At 46.9% G+C, this 23,531-nt stretch overlaps 1 protein-coding gene across 1 annotated transcript in view; it reads right to left on the reverse strand.

Annotated features, from left to right (window-relative positions):
• The window catches only part of PLEKHD1 (pleckstrin homology domain containing, family D (with coiled-coil domains) member 1), a 54,051-nt gene that overhangs the window by 19,836 nt on the left and 10,684 nt on the right, over positions 1 to 23,531 (reverse strand). The window contains exons 2-6 of the mRNA XM_011949672.1: positions 17,521 to 17,614; positions 17,063 to 17,152; positions 16,782 to 16,858; positions 15,903 to 15,994; positions 14,844 to 14,896 (exon numbers count right to left, since the gene is read on the reverse strand). Of these exons, the coding sequence (XP_011805062.1) occupies positions 14,844 to 14,896; positions 15,903 to 15,994; positions 16,782 to 16,858; positions 17,063 to 17,152; positions 17,521 to 17,614 (406 nt within the window). The remainder of the gene's footprint in view (positions 1 to 14,843; positions 14,897 to 15,902; positions 15,995 to 16,781; positions 16,859 to 17,062; positions 17,153 to 17,520; positions 17,615 to 23,531) is intronic.

A 23,531-nucleotide genomic window follows, 5' to 3' on the forward strand; every position in this document is an offset into this window, starting at 1 on the left:
TTACTTAATATTACGCTGGGGTATCTTTTCGCAGTTGAAAATGGGAGGAGCGTCAATGATTAAAACCCATTCCTTCCTTCCCTGGCATTTAAGTGCCTCGTGAAGCCAGCAGATTCCAGCTATGCCTCTGAGAAGCAGAAAGTGAATCTGATCCATCTGAAAATAGTATAGCAAGACAATCATTTGGCTTGGAATGATTGGAATCCCCTTCTTTCCCCAGTTGTCCCAGATATATGCGATAAGGTGCTTTTCTACCTGAGTCCGTACTACATGTGCCCGGGCAGCATTTATTGCTCTGTTAACGGGCCAGAGAAACAGGCATCCATGAATCAGAATCCTCCAGGGTCAAAGGAACTTTAAAGGCAATTGAAGCCTCCATCAGATGCTTTGATCTGCTTGGTTTTCCTGCCAAGAGATGGTGCCAGCTCCGCTTGACTGGCTCTCATGACAGCCCATTTCACCCCTGAACAAGCCTGATAAGAGCCTTTTCCTTACAGGCTAAACCCTCTGCTATGCTCAGCACTGCCACTCTCTGACAGCTACAAATATAAAAGCATTTATGAATAATGAAGATTTTTGTTGAAAGTTTTGTGGGGCTTCAATGAGAGCGTTCTATTTCATTCATGGAGCAAAATTCCCCTCCAAAATCTCATAAGCCATCTCTGTCTCTTGCCCAAATTTTTCTCCCTTCAGCAGCTGCCTGGCTTCCTGGGCCTTTCTCTCTGTCTCAGCTATACTCTCTCCTGAAGCCCCTTTCCTCAGCTAGGAAGCCTGCATGTCCCTGTCACCAAAATAAGAGCTAGGGAACACCTCTTAGCAAAACAAAACACAGGCAAAGCCAAGGATAGCAGCCAAAGCCCGGCCACTCTGGGCTGCTCGAGCACACCTAGGGGAGGAGGCACCCCATATCCACCACCAGCTCTACTTGAGCCAAAAGCTGCCTACCTCATAATCCTTCAGTGGGTACGGCTTATCCCCCTTGAGGCCATAAAACAAGACTAACCTCTTTTCTCTTCAAGTATTTAAAAGAGCAGTTCTGTCCTCAAGTCTCCTCTCCTCCAAACCAAATAATTCCTGTTCACCACACTTCACAGGGCATGATTTCTCATCCTCAGTGAAACTAATTGTATTCTTGAAAAGAATGCAGTGACATCGACTCCTGATTAGGAAGATTTAATACAGTGAGGATTCTTTCCAATTAATTTACAGGCTCAATGCAATTCCAGTAAAAACCTCAGCAAGATTTTTTCTTATAATTCTATTAATTCATGCCACACATATTTATTGCCTAATATGTTTCAAGCATCTGCCAAACTATGCACTGAGGACATGAAGATAAGCAAAAACAGATGTATTCTTGCTCTCAGGGAGCTCACAGTCTAGTGATTAATAAAAATCAGGGCCAGGAGAGGTGGCTCATACATGTAATCCTAGCACTATAGGAGGCCGAGGTGGGAGGATTGCTTGAGCTCAGGAGTTCAAGAGCAGCCAGGCCAACACGGCAAACTCCATCTCTACTAAAAATAAAAATACAAAAAATTAGCCAGGCATGGTGGTACAAGCCCATAGTTCCAGCTACTGGAGGGGCTGAGGCAGGAGGATCCCTTGAGTTCGAGGGACAGAGGTTGCAGTGAGCAGAGATCACGCCACTGCACTCCAGCCTGGGTGACAAAGTGATGCCGTGTCTCAAATAGATAGATAAATAAATAAATAAATAAATAAATAAATAAATAAATAAATAAATAAATAAATAAATAAAATCAGACCAGGATTTTAGATCAAATGTAAACATCAAATATTACCAAAATAATCAGATACATTAGAGTAGCATTACAAACCAAGATACATGATATGCAGGGCAGGGACATGGTTCTGTGTAGAGCTACCCTGACGGGCACGAGGCAGGTATGCCATGTGAGGTTTGGGGAGATCAGATGATTCTTCAGCTGACAGACGAAGGTGAATCAATAGAAGGAAAAAGAAGGAGCATTCCAGGCAGAAGGAAAGGTAGGTACAAAGGCCCTGCGGAAACCTGCTGCCCTGAAAGAACCAAGACTGGCCCACATGGCTGGGCCCAGAGTGAGAGTGAACAGGACGGGAGGGAAGCTGGATGGACTGACAGTGGCTATCATTCATTAAGCACTTCCTATGTTGCAAGCAGTTTGTATGCAATCCTCCCAACAGCCCTACCATGAAGTATTGCCTCAGTTCAGAGAGTACTACCTCAGTTCAGAGAGTGCTGCCTGTACCTTCTCTCTGTCTGCACTAGATCCAAGGCAATCTAGACCACTCCCACTCCCCTGCCCCTCCCTGCTTCAATTGCCATTTATGTGCAAAAGACTCCTATGTTGATACCTGTAGTCCCTACTCTTGGTTGAGCTCCATCCTCTTATATCCAACTGTCGGCTTCACATCTCCAGCCAGATATCCAAAGATATCACAAATACATGTCCAAGAACAAATTCATGATCTTCCCCACCAGAGCTTGTGATCTTCCAGTGCACCCTGTCTCAGGGAATGCACCACCATCCACTGTTTATGCAGGTGAGAAACTTGGGAGTCATGCTTCACCCCGTCCTTCCCCTCTCTACTCTTTCTCATTCCACCCTCAAGTCCAGTTCGTATTACCCCCCACCCCCAACCCCTACTCTAGAACCCGCCAGGCAACTTCTCTTCATCTCACTGCCCTGCTCTGGTTCACACTGCTATTAGGTCTCGCCTGGACTAATGCAGTGGCCTCCCACCTGGGCTCTTTGCACTCCTTCTGTCCCCTTTTCATCCTTTTCTCCATATTGCAGCCAACATCACTATTTAAAATAGAAATCACTGTAATCCCAGCACTGTGGGAGGCCAAGGCAGGTGGATCGCCTGAGCTCAGGAGTTCGAGGCCAGCCCGGGTAACATGGTGAACCCCCATCTCTACAAAAAAATACAAAAAATTAGCTGGGCATGGTAGTGTACACCTGTGATCCCAGTTACTTGGGAGGCTGAGGCAGGAGGATCACTTGAGCCCAGGAGGTCAGGGCTGCAGTGAACTGAGGTTGTGTCATTGCACTCCAGCCTGGGTGATAGAGGGAGACAGCCCTCCCCCCCAAAAAGGAAATCAAATCACATTACCCACCCTTTTTCCTTACTCCCTGCTCAAAACCTTCATTGCTTCTTCTTGGTCAATAAGAAGGACCAAAAATCACAAGGCATACTAGAAGGCAAAAAACACAATTCAAAGAGGTAGACCAAGCATCAGAACCTGGTCAGATATGGCAGGAATGCTGGTATTATCAGACCAGGAGTTTAAACACAAACTATGATTAATATGTAAAGAGCTTTAATGACAAAAGTAGACAACATGCAAGAACAGATGGATAGCATAAGTAGAGAGATGAAAATTCTAAGAATAAAAAAGAAATGCAAGAGATCATAAACACTGTAAAAGAGTGAAGAACACCTATGATGGGATCATTGTGAGACTGGACATGGCCAAGGAAAAAAATCTCTGAGCTTGAGGCTATGACAATAGAAATTTCCAAAACTGAAAAGCAAAGAGAAAAAAGGCTGAAAAAAAAAAAACAAACCCCAGAACAGAATATCGAAGAACTGTGTGACAACTGCAAAAGGTGCAACATGTATAATGAGAATAATCAGAAGAAGGACTAGAAGCAATATTTGAAGCAACGACTGAGAGTTTTCCCATGTTAATGTCAGACATCAAACCACAGATCCAGGAAGCTAAGAGAACACCAAATGAATAAATGCCCCAAACAAACCATACCTAAAAATTTCATATTTAAACTTCAAAAAATCAAAGATGAGGAAAAATACCTTAAGAAGCCAGAGGAAGGAAAAATTACATATTGAAGAAAGAAGATAAGAATTACATCTGATTTCTCCTCAGAAACCATGAAAGCAAGAAGAGTATGGAGTGAAATATTCAAAGTATTGAGAAAATAAAACACCAACTTAGAATTCTGTACCCTGTAAAATCATCCTTCAAACGTGAAGGAGAAATACTTTCTCAGACAAACAAAAATAGAGGGAATTTGTTGCCAGTAGACCTGCCTTGCAAGAAATGTTAAAAGAAGTCCACAGGGAGAAGGAAAATGATACAGGTCAGAAACTCGTATCTATATAAGGAAAGGAAGAGCATCAGAGAGTGAATAAGTGTGGTAAAGCAAAATAAATATGGCCTGGGAAGGACTGCATACTTTCATATTTGAGTCCTTGCGGATGAACTGTAACCCAGCTTAATAGACAAAATTGAAAACCTAACTTAATAGTATGCAGCTGTAACAATAGTGGAGCGTTGCCAATCCCAGTGGCCATACTTCAACCACTCATAGACTGCTGAATGTCCAAACTGCATTCAAATAAAGCAAATGCCAAGCTGTAACCAATCTTGCTGCTTCTGTACCTCACTTCTGATTTCTGTATGTCACTTTACCTTTTCTGTCTATAAATTTGTTCTGATCACAGGCACCCCTGGAGTCTCTGTCAATCTGCTGTGATTCTGGGGGCTGCCTGATTCACAAATCTTTCATTGCTCAATTAAACTCTTTTATTTTTTATTTTTATTTTTATTTATTTTATTTTATTATTTTTGAGATGGACTCTTCCTCTGCAACCCAGGCTGGAGTACGGTGGCGCGATCTTGGCTCACTGCAACCTTCGCCTCCTAGGTTCAAGTGATTCTCCTGCCTCAGTCTCCTGAGTGGCTGAGATTACAGGCATGCACCACCACGCCCAGGGTCTTGCTGTCACCCAGGCTGAAGTGCAGTGGTACAATCATAGCTCATTGTAACTCCTGGGTTCAAGTAATCCTCTGCCTCAGCCTCCTGAGTGGCGAGGACTACAGGCATATGCCACTATCCCTGGTGAAATTTTTTCTTTCTCTCTCTCTCTCTCTTTTTTTGGTAGAAACTGGGCCTTGCTGTGTTGCCCAGGCTTGCCACGAACTCCTGGCCTCAATCAATCCTCCTGCCTTGGTTTCCCAAAGTGCTGGGATTACAGGCATGCACCACTGTGCCCAGACCACAAACATAAAAGAATAGAAATCATGTAATGTCTGCTCCTAAACCAAAGTGGAATTGTGCTAGAAATCAACAACAGAAAGTTAGCTGGAAAATCCGCAAAATACTTGAAGATTAAAAAACATATTTCTAAATAACACATGTGTCAAAGAAGAAATATCAAGAGAAATGTAAAGATACTTTGAACTAAATGAAAATACAACTCATCAAAATTTGTGGAATGTAACAAAAGCAGTGCTTTGAGAGAAATGCATAGCACCAAATTAATATATTAGAAAAGAAGAAATATCTAAAATTAATAATCTAAGCTTCCACATTAGGAAACTAGAAAAAGAAAGGGAAAATTAAATCAAAGGTAATCAGAAAAAAAGAAATAAAACTTAGAGCAGAAATCAATGAAATTGAAAACAGGAAAACAACAGAGAAAATCAACAAAATCAAAAGCCAGTTCTTTGAAGAGATAAATAAAATTCGTACGACTCTAGCCACACTAAGTAAAAAGAAAGAAGACACAAATTATTAATATCAGAAATGAAAGAGGGGACATAACTACAGATACCACAGACATTAAAAGGATAATAAAGAACTATGATGAATAACTCTACACCAACAAATTTGATAACTCAGATGAAGTGGACCAACTCCTTGAAAGACACAATCTGTCAAAACTTACACAAGAAGAAACAGACAATTTGAATAGGCCTATATCTACTAAATAAATTGAACCAATAATTAATACCCTTCCAAAACAGAAAGCACCAGGCCCAGAGGGGCTTACTGATGAATTCTACCAAACATTTAAGAAACTATACCAATTCTCTACAATCTTTTTTTTTCTGAAGATAGAAGCCAAGGGAATACTTCCTAATCCATTCAATGAGGCTAAAATTACCTTAACCAAAACCTAATAGAGACATTATGAGAAAACTACAGACTGGCCAGGCACAGAGGCTCATACCTGTAATCCCAGCACTTTGGGAGGCCAAGGCAGGCAGATCACTTGAGGCCAGGAGTTTGAGACCAGCCTGACCAACATGGCAAAACCACGTCTCTAATAAAAAATACAAAAATTAGCCAGGTATGGTGGCATACACCTGTAATCCCAGCTACCTGGGAAACTAAGGCACGAGATCCCTTGAACCTGGGAGGAGGAGTTTGCAGTGAGCCGAGATGGTGCCACTGCACTTGAACCTGGGTGACAGAGCAAGACTCTGTCTCAAAAAAAGAAAAAAAGAAAGAAAAGGAGAAAAAGAAAACTACAGACCAATATCTTTCATGAACACAGATGCAAAAATTTTCAACAAAATATTAGCAAATCAAATCCAGCAATGGGCTGGGTGAGGTGGTTCATGCCTGTAATCCCAGCACTTTGGGAGGCTGAGGCAGGTGGATTACCTGAGGTCAGGAGTTTGAAATCAGCCTAACCAACATGGTGAAACTCCGTCTCTACTAAAAATACAAAATTAGCCGGGCATAGTGGCTTATACCTGTAATCCCAGTTACTTGGTAGGCTGAGGCAGGAGAATCGCTTGAACACAGGAGGCAGAGGTAACAGTGAGCCAAGATGGCACTACTGCAACTCTAGCCTAGACAACAAGACTGAAACTCTGTTTCAAAACAAACAAACAAACAACAACAACAAACAAAACCAAATCCAAACGAATAATACATCACAACTAAGTGGAATTTATTCCCATGTTTACAAGGTTGGTTCAATATTTGAAAATCAATTAATATAATCCAGCATATCAACAGGCTAAAGAAGAGGGAAAAAAATCATATGGAAAAAGCATTTGACAAAATCCAACACCAATTGGTGACAAAAACTCTCAGCAAACTAGTAATAGAGGGGAACGTCCTCAATGTGATAGAGAACATCTACAAAAACCTATAGCTAGCATCACACTAAATGGTGAGAAACTAGAAACTTGCCTGATAAAATCAGAAAGGAAGAAGATAAGGATGTACCCTCTCACCAGCACTTCTCAACATTGTGCTGGAAGTCCTTACTAATGAAGTAAGACAAGAAAAAGAAATAGAAGGTATACAGATTACAAAGAAATAAATAATACTGTCTTTGTTCACAGATGACATGATTATCTATAAAGAAAATCTGGAAGGATTGACCCCAAAAATTCCTGGAATTAATAAGTGATTGTAGCAAGATTGCAGGATACAAGATTAATGTACAAAAGTCAATTATTTCCCTATATACTGGCAATAAAAAGGTGGAATTTGAGATTTTTATTTTCTTTTGAAGATAGGGTCTTGCTCTGTCAACCAGCTGCAGTGCAGTGGAAATTTGAAATTTAACAACACATTACCATTGACATTAGCGCCCTCCAAAATGAAATACTTATGTATAAATCTAAAAAAAAGTACAAACTCTATATGTAGAAAACTATAAAATGCAATAAAAGATATCAAAGAACTAAAATGAAGAGATATTCCATGTTCATAAATAGGATGATTCAATATTCAGAAGATACCATTCTTTCCCAACTTGATCTATAGATTCAGTACAGTCTCAATTAAAATCCCAGCATGCTGTTTTGTGGAGACTGACAAACTGATTCTAAAGTTTATATGAAGAGGGAAAAGACCTATAATAGCCAACTCAATACTGAAGGAGAAAATTGGAAGACTGACACTACCCAACTTTAAGACTTACTATAAAGCTACAGCAATCAAGACATTGTGGTATCGATGAAAAAATAAACAGATATATAAATAGAACAGAATAGATAGCTTGGAAACATACATAAATATAGTCAATTCAACTCTGACAATGGGGCAAAGGCAGTACAATAGTATTGCAAAAGATAGTCTTTTTTTTTTTTTTTTTTTTTTTTTTTGAGATGGAGTCTTGCTCTGTATCCCAGGCTGGGGTGCAGTGGCGTGATCTCAGCTCACTGTAGCCTCTGCCTCCCGGGTTCAAGTGATTCTCGTGCCTCAATCTCCTGAGTAGCTGGGATTACAGGCATGCACCACCTTGCCTGGCAAATTTTTGTATTTTTAGTAGAGATAGGGTTTCACCATGTTGGCCAGGCTGGTTTCGAACTCCTGAACTCAGGTGATCCACCCACCTCGACCTCCCAAAGTGCTGGGATTACAGGCATGAGCCACCACATCCGGCCTAAGATACTCTTTTCAACATATGGTATTTGTTCAACTGGACAGCCACATGAAAAAGAAAAAAAGATTCTATTCACAGACCTTAAACACCTCTCATAAAAATTAAATCACAATGGATCATAGAGCTAAACGCAAAACACAAAAGTATAAAACTCCTAGAAGATAACATAGGAGACAACCTAGGTGATGTCTACAGAAAGTTTTTCATCAAGGTGATGAAAATCTATGGTGCTGACTTTTTTAGACATAGCACAAAATGCATGAGCTTTGAAGGAAACAATTGATAAGATGGATTTCATTAAAATTTAAATTTGGTGCTCTGTGAATGACATCAAGAGAATGAGAAAACAAGTCACAAACTAGGAGAAAACATTCCCAGACACATCTAATAAAGGACTGTTACGCAAAATATACAAAGAGGTCATAAAACTCAACAATTAAAACAATGGGCAAAAGACCCAGCCTATCTTAGCAAAGAAGATACAAAGATGGCAGGCCAGGCACAGTGGCTCACCTCTGTAATCCCAGCATTTTGGGAGGCCAAAGTGGGAGGATCACTTGTGTTCAGGAATTCAAGACCTGCCTGGGCAGTAGAGCAAGACCACATCTCTACAAAATGTTGGGAGCTGAACAGGCCAAAGGGATCGTGACCAACTCAGCATTCCACTGGAGGCTGTATGATCAAGCAGCAAACTGTTTATCATGAATGCAGGATGTGAGCAAACTCACCCTGTGCCTGCCACCGAAAGGTTTGCTGAGGGACATCACTCCCTGGCCGTGGTTCCTTGAAGTTATCTATTGAGAAATCTAGCGCCTATTGTTCAAAGGATGCAGTCTCGCAAGCCTGCTGTGAACCAAACAGCCAACTGACAATTACCCGACAGTCACCCCCACTTTCTTGCTATCTCTTTTACCTAATAAATATGGAGGGCTATGTAAAGCTCAGGGCCCTTGTCCACTAGAGGCAAGGTGCCCCCTGAGCCCTTCTTCCAAATATACTCTTTTGTCTCTTGTCTTTTATTCCCGCGTTCACCCCACTTTGTTCAGTCCACCAGGAATCGTGGCAGGCTACAATAAAAAATAAAAAATTAGCCATGTGTGGTGGTGCATGCCTGTAGTCCAGCAACTTGGGAGGCTGAGGCAGGTGGATCACTTTAGCATGAGAGGCTGCAGTTAACCATGATCATGCCACCGCACTTAACCTGGGAGACAGTGTGGGACCCTGACTCAAAAATATGTGTGTATATCTGTGTGTGTGTGTGTGTGTGTGTGTGTGTCTGTGTGTATATATATAATTTATATATAGATATATGATTTTTGAGATGGAATCTTGCTCTGTCACCCAGGCTGGAGTGCAGAGGCATGATCTCGGCTCACTGTAACCTCTGCCTCCCTGGTTCAAGCAATTCTCCGGCCTCAGCCTCCCGAGTAGCTGGGATTATAGGCACACACCACTATGCCTGGCTAATTTTTGTATTTTTAGTAGAGACAGGGTTTCACCATGTTGGCCAGGCTGGTCTCAAACTCCTCACCTCATGATCCACCTGCCTCAGTTTCCCAAAGTTCTGGGATTACAGGCATGAGCCACCACACCTGGCCTAAAAAAATAAATAAAAATTTTAAAGATGGCAAATAAGCATATAAAAGGATGTCCAACATCATATATGATTAGGTAATTGCAAATTAAAGTAACAATGAGCTACCGCTAAACACATATGAAAATGGCCAAAATCAACCAGGCACAGTGGCTATGCCTGTAATCCCAGCACTTTAGGAGGCCAGGAGGGGAGATCACTTGATCTCAGGAGTTCAAGAGAAGACTGGGCAACATAGGCAAACCCCATCTCTATAGAAATAAAAATAATTAGCCAAGTGTGCTGGAGTGCACCTGTAGTCCCAGCTACTCAGGAGGCAGAGGTGAGAGGATCTCTTAAACCCAGGAAGTCAAGGCTACAATGAGCCACACTCCACTGCACTGCAGTCTGGGCAACCCAGAGCAAGACTCTGTCTCAAGAACTAAAAACTAAAATAAAAAATAAAATAGCCAAAATCCAAATATCTGACAACACCAAATGCTGGCAAGGATATGGAGCAACAGGAACTCTCGTTCATTGCTACTGCAAATACAAAATGGTACAGTTACTTTGCAAGACAGTTTGGCAACTTCTTACAAAACTGAACATACTTTCACCACGCAATCCAACAATCACACTCCTGGTTACTTTTCCAAATAAACTGAAAATATATGTCCACACAAAAACCTGCACATGGATGTTTATAGCAATTTTATCCATAATAGTCAAAACTTGGAGGCAACCAAGATGTCTTTAAGTAGGGAGATAGATAAACAAACTGTAGGACATGGGGATAATGTAATATTCAGCACTAAAAAGAAATGAGCTATCAAGCCATAAAAAGACACGGAGGAAATCTGAATGCACATTACTAAATGAAAGAAGCCAATTGAAAAAGCTACATACCATATGATTCCAACTATATGACATTCTGGTAAAGGCAAAACTATGGACACAGTAAAAAGAGCAGCAGTGGCCAAGCACAGTGGCTCATGCCTGTAATCCCAGCACTTTGGGAGGCTGAGGCATTGGGGTCACGAGGTCAGGAGTTCAAGACCGTCCTGGCTAACATGGTGAAACCCTGTCCCTTCCAAAAATACAAAAAATTAGCCAGGCATGGTGGCACATGCCTGTAGTCCCAGCTACTCGGGAGGCTGAGGCAGGAGAATTGCTTGAACCCAGGAGGCGGAGCTTGCAGTGAGCCGAGATCACACCACTGCCCTCCAGCCTGGGCAACAGAGTGAGACACCGTCTTAAAAAAAAAGAGAGAAAAAAAAAAAATCAGCAGTTACCAGGATTTTTAGGCAGTGAAACACAGCATTTATAGGGCAGTAAAACTATTCTGTATGATACTACAGTGGTGGATACATGTTGTTGTACGTTTGCCAAAATCCATAGAATGTACAACACCAAGAGTGAACTCTAATGTATGCTATGAACTTTAGGTGACAGTGTGTCAATGTTGACTCATTGATTGTAACAAATGTATCACTGTGGTGCCAGATATTGACAATGGGGAAGCCTGTGGGAGAACAAGTGTTATGTGGAAAATCTCTGCACTTGCTGTGTAGTTTTGCTGTGAATCTAAACTACTCCAAAAAATAAAGTTTATTAAGGAAAGAGAAATTCTCACTTCCTTGCTCATTTCTTTTCCACTTTCCATTTCACCTGTATGTTTCTTAAATGCAGCCAGTGTCCAAGTGTAGCCTGAGAATGCTGATAAGAGTGGAAGTTACCACTTACAAACCTGGAGCAGCCAGAGCTTTCTGTTCCTGAAGCCCAGCATAGCTTGAGTGTTTCTAGCAGCCCCATTAGAGACTGAGTTACCAGTTAAGCCCCGCCACGATCCAAACCTTTCTCCACCATATCGTGTGTTCTGCTGACTCGGCTCTGACTTAAGTTGCACGAGTACAAGGGTGGGAAAAAGTCACTAGAAGGCACATTTCAGCTCAATGAAAGGAAGAGCTTTCAAATAACCGAGGAATCATGCAAAGGACACCTCTGGAAGTAGTGAGTCATTCTTCACAGAACCAGGAACAATGTCCACCAGAAAGGTTGACAAAGAGCTTCAGTCATAGTGGCACATTTTTCCCAACTCAAAGAGTCTGTATTCTGACTGTGAGCACTCCAGGTGGCAAGAACCTTGCCAGAAACCCTGCCCTACCCTGGGCATTTCTGATTTTTCCCCTGCACCTGCTCATGTGCATGGCTAACCTCTCACAGCTCAGTCAGAAGGGGAAAGGTAGGCAGGCTGCCCTCCTCCAGGGGTGAGAGGGATAAGGCCAGAGGGAGCCAAAGACCAGGAACCCAGGGAAGGGCATGGTCTTCTGGCTCTGGCAAGATGAGTCAAGAGGGTTCCCCCTGCACGCTCTGCTCATTCCCCCAAAGTCCAGGCCTTTTCTGCTGCGTGGAGGATGTCGGGACTGTACATCAAACAGTGCACAAGGGCCTTTCCAGTTCACAAATCACTTCCCTGCATTCTACTTCATTGAGCCTCGCAGCAACCTTAGAAGTAGGCAGCAGCCAGCATAACTCTGATCAGACATCCCAGATGGGGAAATTGAAACTCAGAGAGGGTAACTGACATGCCCAACATCACACGATCAGTGATAGCGTTGAGACTCCAATCCATGTCTCCTGGTTCCATATCTTCTTTAGGCCAGGCTGTCTCAAAGAGACTATGGGAATCAGCAGGAGAACCTTCATCTTACCACTGGGCCATTACATCAATTGCCTCAGTGGCTCAAGGCACGTCCAGACAATCATGACCTGAGTGCAGATTGGAAAGGTGCAGGAGACAGACGGGCCCATCCTATGCATGAGAAAGTTAAGGAAGAAGAAACTTTGCCCAAATGACTCAGTGGCAAAGACTAGAACCTGAGCTCTATTCCAGATCTAGAGCGTGCAGCTGACAAAAAAAACAAGAACTGAGGCACAGTTCTCTCCCTGCCCAGAACAGCCTTCATTGTGGCTGGGCCTGAGTCTCATTCACATTTTATACCAGAAAGTCAGGGAGTTCACAGCTAACAGGCCTCCCTCCTTCACTGTGCTGTGGCATTAAGGGAGGCCTGTGTGCAGTGGGTCTCCGCTGTCCTAATTTCCTGGCTAAAGACCTAGATAGAGTGTCTAAATTTTCCTCCAGCCAACTGCTGCCCCAGATTTAGCCTCTCTGATGGATAAGTCTGTCTCTCTCCCTGCCAGTGGCTGTATCTGCCACTCCATCCCATCCCTGGGCACCTGTTTTTAATTTGCTGACAATACAGAAGCCTCGCTTGAAATGTATAGAATTGTATGCAGAAAATGCCAAAACCCTAACATAGGACCTAGAGGAGAGCCTGGAGACACAGAGGCCCAACCTGAGTGGTGGAAGAAGACTCGGTGCCCTCATGATGCCAATCCTCAAATCCATGCCATCCAAATACAAATCCCCAATCTTTTTTATTTTATCTTTAATCAACAAAATGATTCTGAAGTCCAGCTGAAAGGATAAATGAGCAAGAATAACCAATACAATTTTAGAAGAAGAAAAATGAGGGTGGATTGTCCTGTTGGATTAAAATCAAGATGTAAAGTTACAAAAATCAATCCTATTCATTTACTAATTCATTCCACAAACATTTATCGAGAACTCATCTTGACCAAATGAGTCAGTGGCAAAGACTAGATAGAGTGTCTAGTCTGCAGAGCCCAGGGAGTGCTCGCAGAGCCCAGGGAGGGGTAGTTGGGAAAGGTGAGGACTTCCCAAGAGTCAAGTTAGAGGGTCTGAGCCAAGGCTGATAGCCCCTGCCCTGTGACTTGCCTGGGAGAGGAAAAAGACAAGTGATTAGGCAAAGAGAAGTGGACTAAATCCGGCCCTCCCTCTGCAGGCTGCTCTGGTCACATCACTCTGCTGCTTCAGGGCTCAGACAGTTCACTCGCAGCATGGGCCTATATTAATAATATGATCATAATGCTAACAAACACAGATATTCTTTAAGCATGTACTATGTGCCAAACACTTTATATGCAACATCTCACTAAATCCTCACAACATCCCTAAGATGGATTCTATTATCATCTGCATTTTTCAGATAAGAATATTTGGAGAAGTTAAATAACTCACCTGAGGTCGCAAAACTAGAAGTAGTGAAGGTCAAATACAAATACAGGCAGCCTGGCTCCAGAATCCACTGTGCTACCCACTACCGCCCCCTGCCTTTCAGATGTGGTAATGACTCCTCAGAACCGGCAAGGCCCGGTGCTGCACGGAGATTCTATTTTTTTTTTTTTTTTTTTTTTTTTTTTGAGACAATGTCTCGCTCTGTCGTCCAGGCTGAAATGCAATGGCGCAATCTCAGCTCACTGCAACCTCCGCCTCCCGGGTTCAAGCGATTCTCCTTCCTCAGCTGCCCGAGAAGCTAGGATTACAGGAGCACGCCACCACGCCCAGCTAATTTTTGTGTTTTTTGTTTTTGTTTTTTGTAGAGATGGGGTTTCTCCATGTTGCCCAGGCTAGTCTTGAACTCCTGAGCTCAAGTCACCCACCCGCCTCCGCCTCCCACCGTGCTGGGATTACAGGCATGAGCCACTGCACCCGGCCTGCACTGAGATTCTAAATGAAGAAGAGGGCTTCGGTGGCTCCCCACCTTCAGGCAAGGCAAGAGTCTCCTTTAACCCTCCAGGCTGCCTCAAGCCAGTGCTTAGCCTGCTCTGGACTTTTGACTTTCGGAAAATGAAGGAACTTCTGAGATCATCAAGCCCAATTACCCTCAGGTTCCAGATGCCCCTCTATGGATAACAGCGGGCATTATAGCCCCCTGTGAACATCATTGACAAGCAGCTCATTACCTACTGATGCAGCTGATGACATTTTGGATGACTCTTTCTCTCGAAGGTGATCACCCACCCTTTTCACTTTACTCCCAGGAGTTGGTAAGGAGAAAGACACTTCTTGCCAACAAGCTACAGCAAGTCCCAAGCAAGCACTGTGATCCCACTTGGCCTCCCCTCCCTGCCCCATCTGATCTTCTAGCAAGTCCTCTGTGCAACCAGCTCCCCTGCATCACACCCTAATGCTAGAAACACAAGCCATTACACCATGGCTGCTGAGGGCCCCTGGGTGTGCACCTACCTCTCTCTGCTCCCTCTGAAGGCAGAGTTCTTCGGTCTCTTCCATCAGTTTGTCTGCCAAAACAAGCACACAAACACACACACAATCAGGAAAGTGCTCTGAGGTCCTGAGGGAGTTGGTGCCCGAGGTGATCGCTGTCACCCCCAGCATCTCCCAAGGAAGGGGCCTGCAGCCCCGCCAGCCGGAGGGTGGACCATCTCCTGCTGATGGAAGCTGCCACTCTCCTTCCCCATCATCATCCTGCTTTTTCTATTCACAGGGTTATGAGGGGCCTCCTCCTTGGAAGTTCAAAGTGGTCTCTGCATCCCCCAGGGCTGCTACATCTGGGCTAGTCCCACACACACCTTCCACCTGCACTACTGTCTGGCTAGTAGGGAGGGCAGAGTCCTGGGGCAGGGGAGGTTCTGAAGCAGGCATAGGGGAGCCAGTGCTGGGGCCCCAAGTGTCTAATCAGACAGAGGGGAGAGGGTCCCAGGCCGAGGGCAAACCCTCAGTCTCATCTTCTCTCCCAAACAGTGCACGTTTACCAACCAGTCAGGGGCACAAGGACCTGGAACGCCGTGGCAAGGTTTAAGATGGTCTGGGGCAAGGGTGCTGGGGACAAGCCAGACCCTGGGGACCCAGGATAGGATAACAACATCAACTCCACTTACGGAGCCCTTACTGCATGTCTGGCTCAAGCACTTACAGACATTTTCTCATTTAACCCAATCCTCTAAAAGCTAGAGACTATTTTTAACTCGATTTTAAGGATGAGGAAATTGAGGTTTAGAGAGGCTGAGCTGCCTAAAGATATACACAGTTGATAGATGGGTGACAAGTGACGAAACTGGATCCAGAGCCTGGGCTCTTAACCACCAGACACTCCTGCCTTTGGTCATGCTGGCCAAAAGGATGCGTACTGCACCAGAAAGCCCTCCAGGTGCCGAACCTGGTCTCTGTCCCCTCATAGCCCCACCTGAGAGACCCTCACCCCTGCTGGGTCCTTTACCAAGCCCCTGGCTATAGCCCCTGGTCCCCACATGCTGCTACCATTAGGGAACCACCCCTCCAGCCAACCTAAATACTCCTGCTTTTCCTTAGCCAACTGTAGCCCCTGGGCCTCCAGGCTTTTGATCATGGCTTCTCCCAGCTGGGCATTCTTCCAGGTCCTGGGGAGGGAGGGCAGATGGGACAGAGGAGGGAAGAGGAAGAAACAGAAAATCATTAAAACGGAAGGGTAGAGGGGAAAGAGAAGGCATACGTTTTGTACTCGCCCACCCTTTCTCCTCCAGAATCTCAGCTTGTGTTCACTCTGGCACCCATAGCTCTGGGCATGCCACCAGCATGGATCAGTTACAGTAGCTGGAGGCTGGCCCAGGCTGCAAAGTGAGCCACTGGGGGCTGGGCCAACAGCACTTTTAGAGCAGGGAAGAAATTGCTTCCTGGGTGGCTTTTTACATCACTGAATGTCCACTACCCAGTGCAAGGCCTGCCACAGAGCACACAGTCGGTGTTGCTTGTTGAACTAAAAGCATGACTGAGCCTGACTAGGCAGGTGTCAGGACAGTGGTTTACATGCAAATGGACTGGGTTAGCTGGGGATTTCTGTGATCTTGACCCTAATTTACAAAGCACTAGCTCTAGTCCTTGCTAGAATTAATTATGGACCTGGGGAGGTGAGATGGGTATCACGAGGCATCAAATACAACTCCCAAGAGTTGGAGACAAATGGTACCTACACCTGCCACCTGTGACCTAGACACTTTCCAAGCTCACTCAGGGGACCCCTCACAGATGCTCTAAAACCTGGCCTGTCTCCTCTCACCTACCCTAGCCATCTCCCACAGCCCTGGCCCTGTCCCCACCAGGATCCCAGCAGAGAGGCAGGGAGTTCGGGGCAGCCCCGCCCACCCCGTCCTGGATCTGCAGGCCGCCCTGCTGGCTGTGAGCACTTACACCTTCCCAGACTCTTGCAGCATCTCCAGCCACTGGGTCTGCTCAAACTCCGACTCAGCCGCAAGCAGGATGTTCCCCTGCCAGGAAGAGGAGCCATGGGCATGCCTGAGAGGCAGCCACGCTGAGGGTGATGGAGGCCCAGTTCTGCCCTGTCACCCACCCCACATCCCTGGGTGCTGATGCCCCTCTCCCAGGCCAGGACATGGGGGGTTTCTCCTGAAGGGGCCTGAGAGGCTGGTCTGCTCCTGCGAAGCCCAGACTGAGGAAAGAGCTTTACTCACATGGAAGTCCTGGTGGGAGATCTTCATGGCATAGGGCATGCTGGGCTCTTCCTTGGGCTCCACCAGGCAACCCCCGAGAGGGATGACGCCCTGAGGAAGAACCAGAACAGGCAGCCCCCACCCCACCCAATTGGGATCACTCAGGGGTTCTGGGGGCCCCTGGACAAAGCCACATCCTGCCAAGTGCCCCAGGATGGAAGCTCGACCCTGGGGCCACAGGACAGAGGCCAGAACTGATGTCCAGAGAGAAGAGGAAGGGCTGAGGCGGGGTCTGGGGCACAGAAGGGTCGAGATCCAGCCCAGGACAGGGGCAGGAGGTCTTTTTCCCCAAGAGAATTTGTCCTCCAGACTGTCTGCTAGGCCAGAGCAAGACAGCAGTCCCATCCCCTCACAAGATGCAAGCCCTGATGCCCACACTGGGCTCTCCCCTGCTGTGGCCCTGGCAGGGGCCGCCTCACCTTAGGATGTATATTGAAGTATTTATTGGTTTCAAAGCTCTTTTTTTCGCTCTCAGAGTAGTAAAGCAGAAAGCTCTCTTTGATGATGAAAAACCTATAGTGGGTGGTGAGGAAAGAAGGGCAACCAGGAGAGAAGGGGTGAGGTTTCTTGGGACAACAAGGGCACTCTTGGGGGCCCTGGACTCACATGGGAGCCCACGGGGACACCAGCTCAGACATCCATACCAACTCAAGCTCCACATCCTCACAAAGGCCTCAGCTGGCCAGTGACCTCCCCACAGGCAGCTGGGCCCCTGCACAGGTGGCCAGCTGGAGCGGGAGCCCCACTACTGGCTTCCAGGTCTGGCTGCCTCTGTCTCCCTGAACCACCACCCGGCTCAGCACAGCAGGACAGCTGTGGTTCTTCCCCTTGGGTACCTTCAGCCCCTTCAGCTCTCATCTCCAGCCACTTAGAGTCTCCTCTAGGAGGAGAAGGAAGGTAAGACGATGCAAGATGCTAAGATGGGTCTTTGGCAAGTAACATGAAAGCTGGTAATCTACAGCCCTGAACACCCCAGTGTGACATTGGCATTCCCTTTGTCTCCGACTGCTCCCCGTCTCCTTCCGGGACTTAGGTCTAACTGAGGGGCTCTGTGACTTTGGTGCTTTTTGACTGCTGGGGAGGCCATGCCCTCGATGTCAACATGTGGAGCATTTGGACCCGCCCCACGGGTTCTCCCAGGACTCATGTTTGGAGCTGTGATGAGCCACCAAGCACCCTCTAGGGGAAGGTCCGACTGGGACTCAAAGCCCAGAGGCTGAGGGATATCCAGAGTGTGGGCTCCTTCTTCCAAGGCCCCTGCTAATAAGTGCTGTTATAGTGACGGGGTGTGAGTAGAATGTGGTGGTGATTCTGAAAGTTGGTGGAGCGTGTGTGTATGTGTGTGTGCATGCACACGTACGAGAGTTTAAAGTTTACATGCAGGGAGAGTTGGAGCCAGCTCAGATGGGCTCATAAGAGCCCACAGTGTCAATCTCTTCCCTGCTCTGTGTTTGGTCACATGGTGTTGGTAGCTTGATAGTGGCTGTGATGGGAGTATTTACATCATACAAGTCAAATCCTACAGAATTGCCTCAGCTTCCTCCCCCAAGAGCCTAGTATAAGCATTTGCCAGCACACCACTGGTTGAATGGGCCTTCAAGTGAGGGGCTTGAAAACTTGCTGGTGAGGCTGCGCTCTGTGGCTCACACCTATAATCAATCCCAGCACTTTGGGAGGCTGAGGAGGGCAGATCACTTGAGGTCAGGAGTTCGAGACCAGTCTGGCCAACATGGTGAAACCCCGTCCCTACTAAAAATACAGAAACTAACTGGGTGTGGTGGAGCACACCTGTAGCCCCAGCTACTTGGGAGGCTGAGACATGAAAATCACTTGAACCTGGGATGCAGAGGTTGCAGTGAGCCAAGATTGTGCCACTGAACTCCAGCCTGGGCAACAAGAGTGAGACTCCATCTCAAAAGAAAAGAGAAGAAAAGAAGAAAAAAGAAAAGAAAAGAAAAGAAAAAAAGATAAAGAAACCTTGCTGGTGAGCATAACGAAGTCAGACAATCTCTGAAGGTCCTACCAGCCACATGACCTTTCCTAAGGCCTCAGCTGCTGCAGTGAGGCAGGCCTGGGACTACTGGCAGCTGCTATCTGAGAGAAGTGAAGCTCAGCTCTGTGCTTTGGTGTGAGCCTCATGCCAACCCATTTTCTTTTCTTTTTTTCTTTTTTTTTTGAGACGGAGTCTTGCTCTGTCACCCAGGCTGGAGTGCAGTGGCCGGATCTCAGCTCACTGCAAGCTCCGCCTCCCAGGTTCACGCCATTCTCCTGCCTCAGCCTCCCGAGTAGCTGGGACTACAGGTGCCTGCCACCTCGCCCGGCTAGTTTTTTGTATTTTTTTAGTAGAGACGGGGTTTCACCGTGTTAGCCAGGATGGTCTCGATCTCCTGACCTCGTGATCTGCCTGTCTCAGCCTCCCAAAGTGCTGTTATTACAGGCTTGAGCCACCGTGCCCGGCCTTCTTTACTTTTTAAAAATAGAAGGCTGGGTGCAGTGGCTCACACCTGTAATCCCAGCACTTTGGGAGGCCGAGGCGGGTGGATCACTTGAAGTCAGGAGTTTGAGACCAGCGTGGCTAACACGGTAAAACTCTGTTTCGCTGGGTGCGGTGGCTCACGCCTGTGATCTGCCCGCCTCGGCCTCCCAAAGTGCTGGGATTATAGGCTGAGTCACTGCACCCAGTCCCATTTTCTTTACCTGAACCTACCCTCTCTAGCTGGCCACATAACATAACACACACAGCCCTGCTCAGGTTGATACCCTACTAATGCCAACTCTGTCCCTAGGCCTTTCTGCCCCCACTACAGAAAGAGCACACGAATACCACCTGCTGCAGAACCTCAGTGACATTCCAGGCCTGCCAGCACCTGACCTCTGCCCACCTCTCAGCTATCCTGCCAAATCTGCCCTTCAGCCTTCTGTCCTCCAGGCAACTGCCAAGCTCACTGTCCCCTGCCTGCTACACTTGCATGGTCCTGCACATGGAGATCGTGTGGCTTGGCCTGAAACGCCCTCCCTCTTGCTCTTCAGCCAGCGGGACCCTTCCCACCCTTGGTGACCCGCCCAGCCCACACTGATGTCTGGGCTCCTTCTGCACTTGTTAGCAGAGTCGGCACTTGGCACTTAGGCCCACTCCACATCCCGTGTGTGCATCTTGCCCCAGCGAGGCATCAGGCTCCTGGAGGGCAGGTCCATCCCACTTCAGTCTCATGGGCCCAGGTAGGTGTCCCCTGGCTGTTCCAAGGGAATTTCACAGAGTAGTTAAGAGCATATAGGCTTTGGCATCAGAGAGACCTGACATTTTCCAGCTGGGGTTGGGGGTCCTTGGGCAAGTCAGCTCTCCTTTCTGAGCCTTAGTTACGCTACCTGTAGAATGGGGATAATAACAACTAGCTTATGCGGTTATTTTGAGGGTCAAATGAGATTGTGCTCATCACCCCACCAATCTACAGAGGACTCAGGATAGAGCTGAGTGATGTATTCCATCGTCTGAATACAGTCACTGCAGGGAGCAGCACACGACTGTCTCCAGGGCCACCGCCTCCTCTCAACGGCTTTGGAAATACTGCTATGAACTCAATGTCTCCTCAACGTTCATATGTTCAAGCCCTAACCCCACATGTGACTGTATTTGGAGATAAGGTCTTTAGGAGGTAACGAATGTTAAGGAAGGTCATAAGAGCAGGGCCCTAATCCAATAGGACTGTGGCCTTATAAGAAGAGCTCTCTTTCCTGGCTGGGTGCAGTGGCTCATATCTGTAATCACGACACTTTGGGAGGCTGAAGCAGGGGGATTACTTGAGCCCAAGAGTTCAAGACCAGCCTGGGCAACATAGCAAGGCCTTGACTCTACATTAAAAAAAAATTAGCTGGGCATGGTGGTACATGCCTGTAGTTCTAGCTACTCAGGAGGCTGAGTGAGAGGATCACTTGAGTCCAGGAATTCAAGGCTGCAGTGAGCCGTGATCGCACCACCACTGCACCCCAGGGTGACCTCCAGCCTCTTTTTCCTCTTCCTCCACCATGTGGGGACATATTGAGAAAGTGGCCATCTGCAAGCCAGGAACAGGTGCCCTCATCAGAACCTGACCATGCTGGCAACTTGATCTTAGACTCTCAGCCTGCAGAACTGTGACCAAATACACCTCCGGGGTTTAAGCCACCCAGTCTATGGCATTTTGTTATAGTAGCCCAAGCTGACTGAAACACATAAATACCTTCATGCCTTCCTGCCACTCCTGGAGCCCCTCCCACTTAAGGCAAAGCACTGTGCCAGGGCTGGGAAGTGGGTGGGCAGATGATCGTTGGACACACGGCAAGGAGAGTGCAGGGCTCTGGGGTCCACCAACTCCCATCCTTCAAGCTGTAGCCTCAGGCAAACTCCCAGCCTTACTAAGCCTCCCTTTCTTCCTCTGTAAAATGGGGGTACAAATAACTGTCTCTTAGGGCTGTTGTAAAGAGTCCTCCATTGATTCAACAATTACTGAGTTGCCACTGTGTGCCAAGCACTGCTCTGGGTGTTGGAGATACAGTTGTGAACAAGACAGACAAAAATCGCTGTCTCCATAGAGCTTACACTACTTGCATGTAGTGGGTGTCAGATGGTGAATACACGAGACATAGAGATGTCATGTGCCAGATGCTGATATGTGCTATGGAGGAAAATAAAGCAGGTTAGGGGGAATTGGAAGTGGGCATGGATGCATGTTAAAGAGGGTGGGCAGGGACAGCCTAATTAAGAAGGTGATCTTTGAGGAGAGGTAAGGTGTTTCCAGCACAGGAGCTGCAGGTGCAAAGGCCCTGAGGCGGGAAGTGTGCCTAGCTCTCAAGGGAAATGCAAGGCTGCAGCAGTTGGGCCAGATTGTATAGGGCTCTATGGCTATGGTAATGACAATAATAATCAAGCTAACATTTATTTAGTACTTTCCACACACCACATCTCATCCCAAGCAGTTACTGCTGTTAATGCACTTAACACCACTCACAATGATGCTAAGAGAGAAATGCTTCCTGCATTTTACGTGGGCAGAAATGAAGCAGAGAGGAGGCATGACTTGCTGAAGGTCACAGCACTAGTTGGTAGAGGCTGGCTTTTTCTCTGAGAAAGAGAGGCAGCCACCGGAAGGCTTTGAGCAGGAGTGACCTGGCTTACATTGCAAAAGGCTCATCCTGGCTGCTATGTTGAGAGCAGACTGTCAGGGTAAAGGCAGGGAGATTCATTAGGGGATATTGCCACATATCGTTAGGGAGCAAGAGAGGATCCAGTGGATGGAGGCATGTAAAGTCCTCAGCACTTGCCTGGCACACAGAAGGTAGCCCCTAATGTCATGTCCCTTCTCCTCCTGCTTCTGAAGGACAGCATAGAGAAGGGCAGGGGAAGGAAAGTGGATGTTCAGGGTAGTCTTTGCTCTGTGAGGGCCAGAGTTCAGTAGGGATTGTGAAGGGCCCACACATCACACATGCCACACCCGGCCTGACTGCACTGGTCCCCAGGTTGGCTTGGGTGGAGGTGGGGGTTAAGGGAGGGGAGCTAGCATGGACCTGGAGGAGGAGGAGGATGGCCTGGCAGGCAGGAATGAGTTCTGCCCAACGAAGGCCTCACCTGGCAAGCACATTTCTAGGACCCAAAGGTCTGGCCTTGCTTATAAACCTGAGTCAGTGACAGCCCTGCTATTCTAGCTGCCCCTTCTCAGCATCTTCTCAGCAGGCGGGGGCTCAGAACCCCAGTGCCCCGCAGAGAGGAACACTTCCTCTTCCCACCCCTTGTTCCAAAGTCCCCTTGTTCCCCGACGCTCTCATTCGGACTGCAAGCCAGGGGCCACATCTTCCCAGGCCCTCCGCAGTTGGTCTGGCTAGAGACGGCCCAAGGGCTAGAGATGGCTGCCCTTTCTGCAGCTGTTCTAATGCGTTGGCTCCTGTGCTAAGGGTTCCACATGTATTTGATCCACGTCACAATCGTGGAGGGTTAGACATATTATTCTCATTTCACAGATGAGGAAACTGAGGCTTAGAGGCAAAATAGTGTATGCAAAGCCACACTCCTAGAGCAGAGGTGGAGCTGGGATTGGAACCCATGGACAATAGTCTCTACACCTACTTCCCACAACCACTGCCTAAGAAGCTGCTCCATCCACCTCCTGGCCAGGAAACAGATGGGTCAGAGGCTATAAGTTTCAAGGTTGGGGTAGCCAACGTTAGAGTTCTGCCACTGACTGGGAATGTGACCAGGGCAAGTTACCTAATATATTTAGGTCTCAGCACCCCCCCCCCCCCCACGGTACAACTTGAGGATAATAGTAATAACACCTGTATCTCACAGGGCTGTCAGGATAATGTTCCCACAACCACTGCCTAAGAAGCTGCTCCATCCACCTCCTGGCCAGGAAACAGATGGGTCAGAGGCTATAAGTTTCAAGGTTGGGGTAGCCAA

The sequence above is a fragment of the Colobus angolensis genome, unplaced genomic scaffold (genome assembly GCF_000951035.1).
Source record: "Colobus angolensis palliatus isolate OR3802 unplaced genomic scaffold, Cang.pa_1.0 Scaffold3, whole genome shotgun sequence".
Lineage (NCBI taxonomy): Eukaryota > Metazoa > Chordata > Mammalia > Primates > Cercopithecidae > Colobus > Colobus angolensis.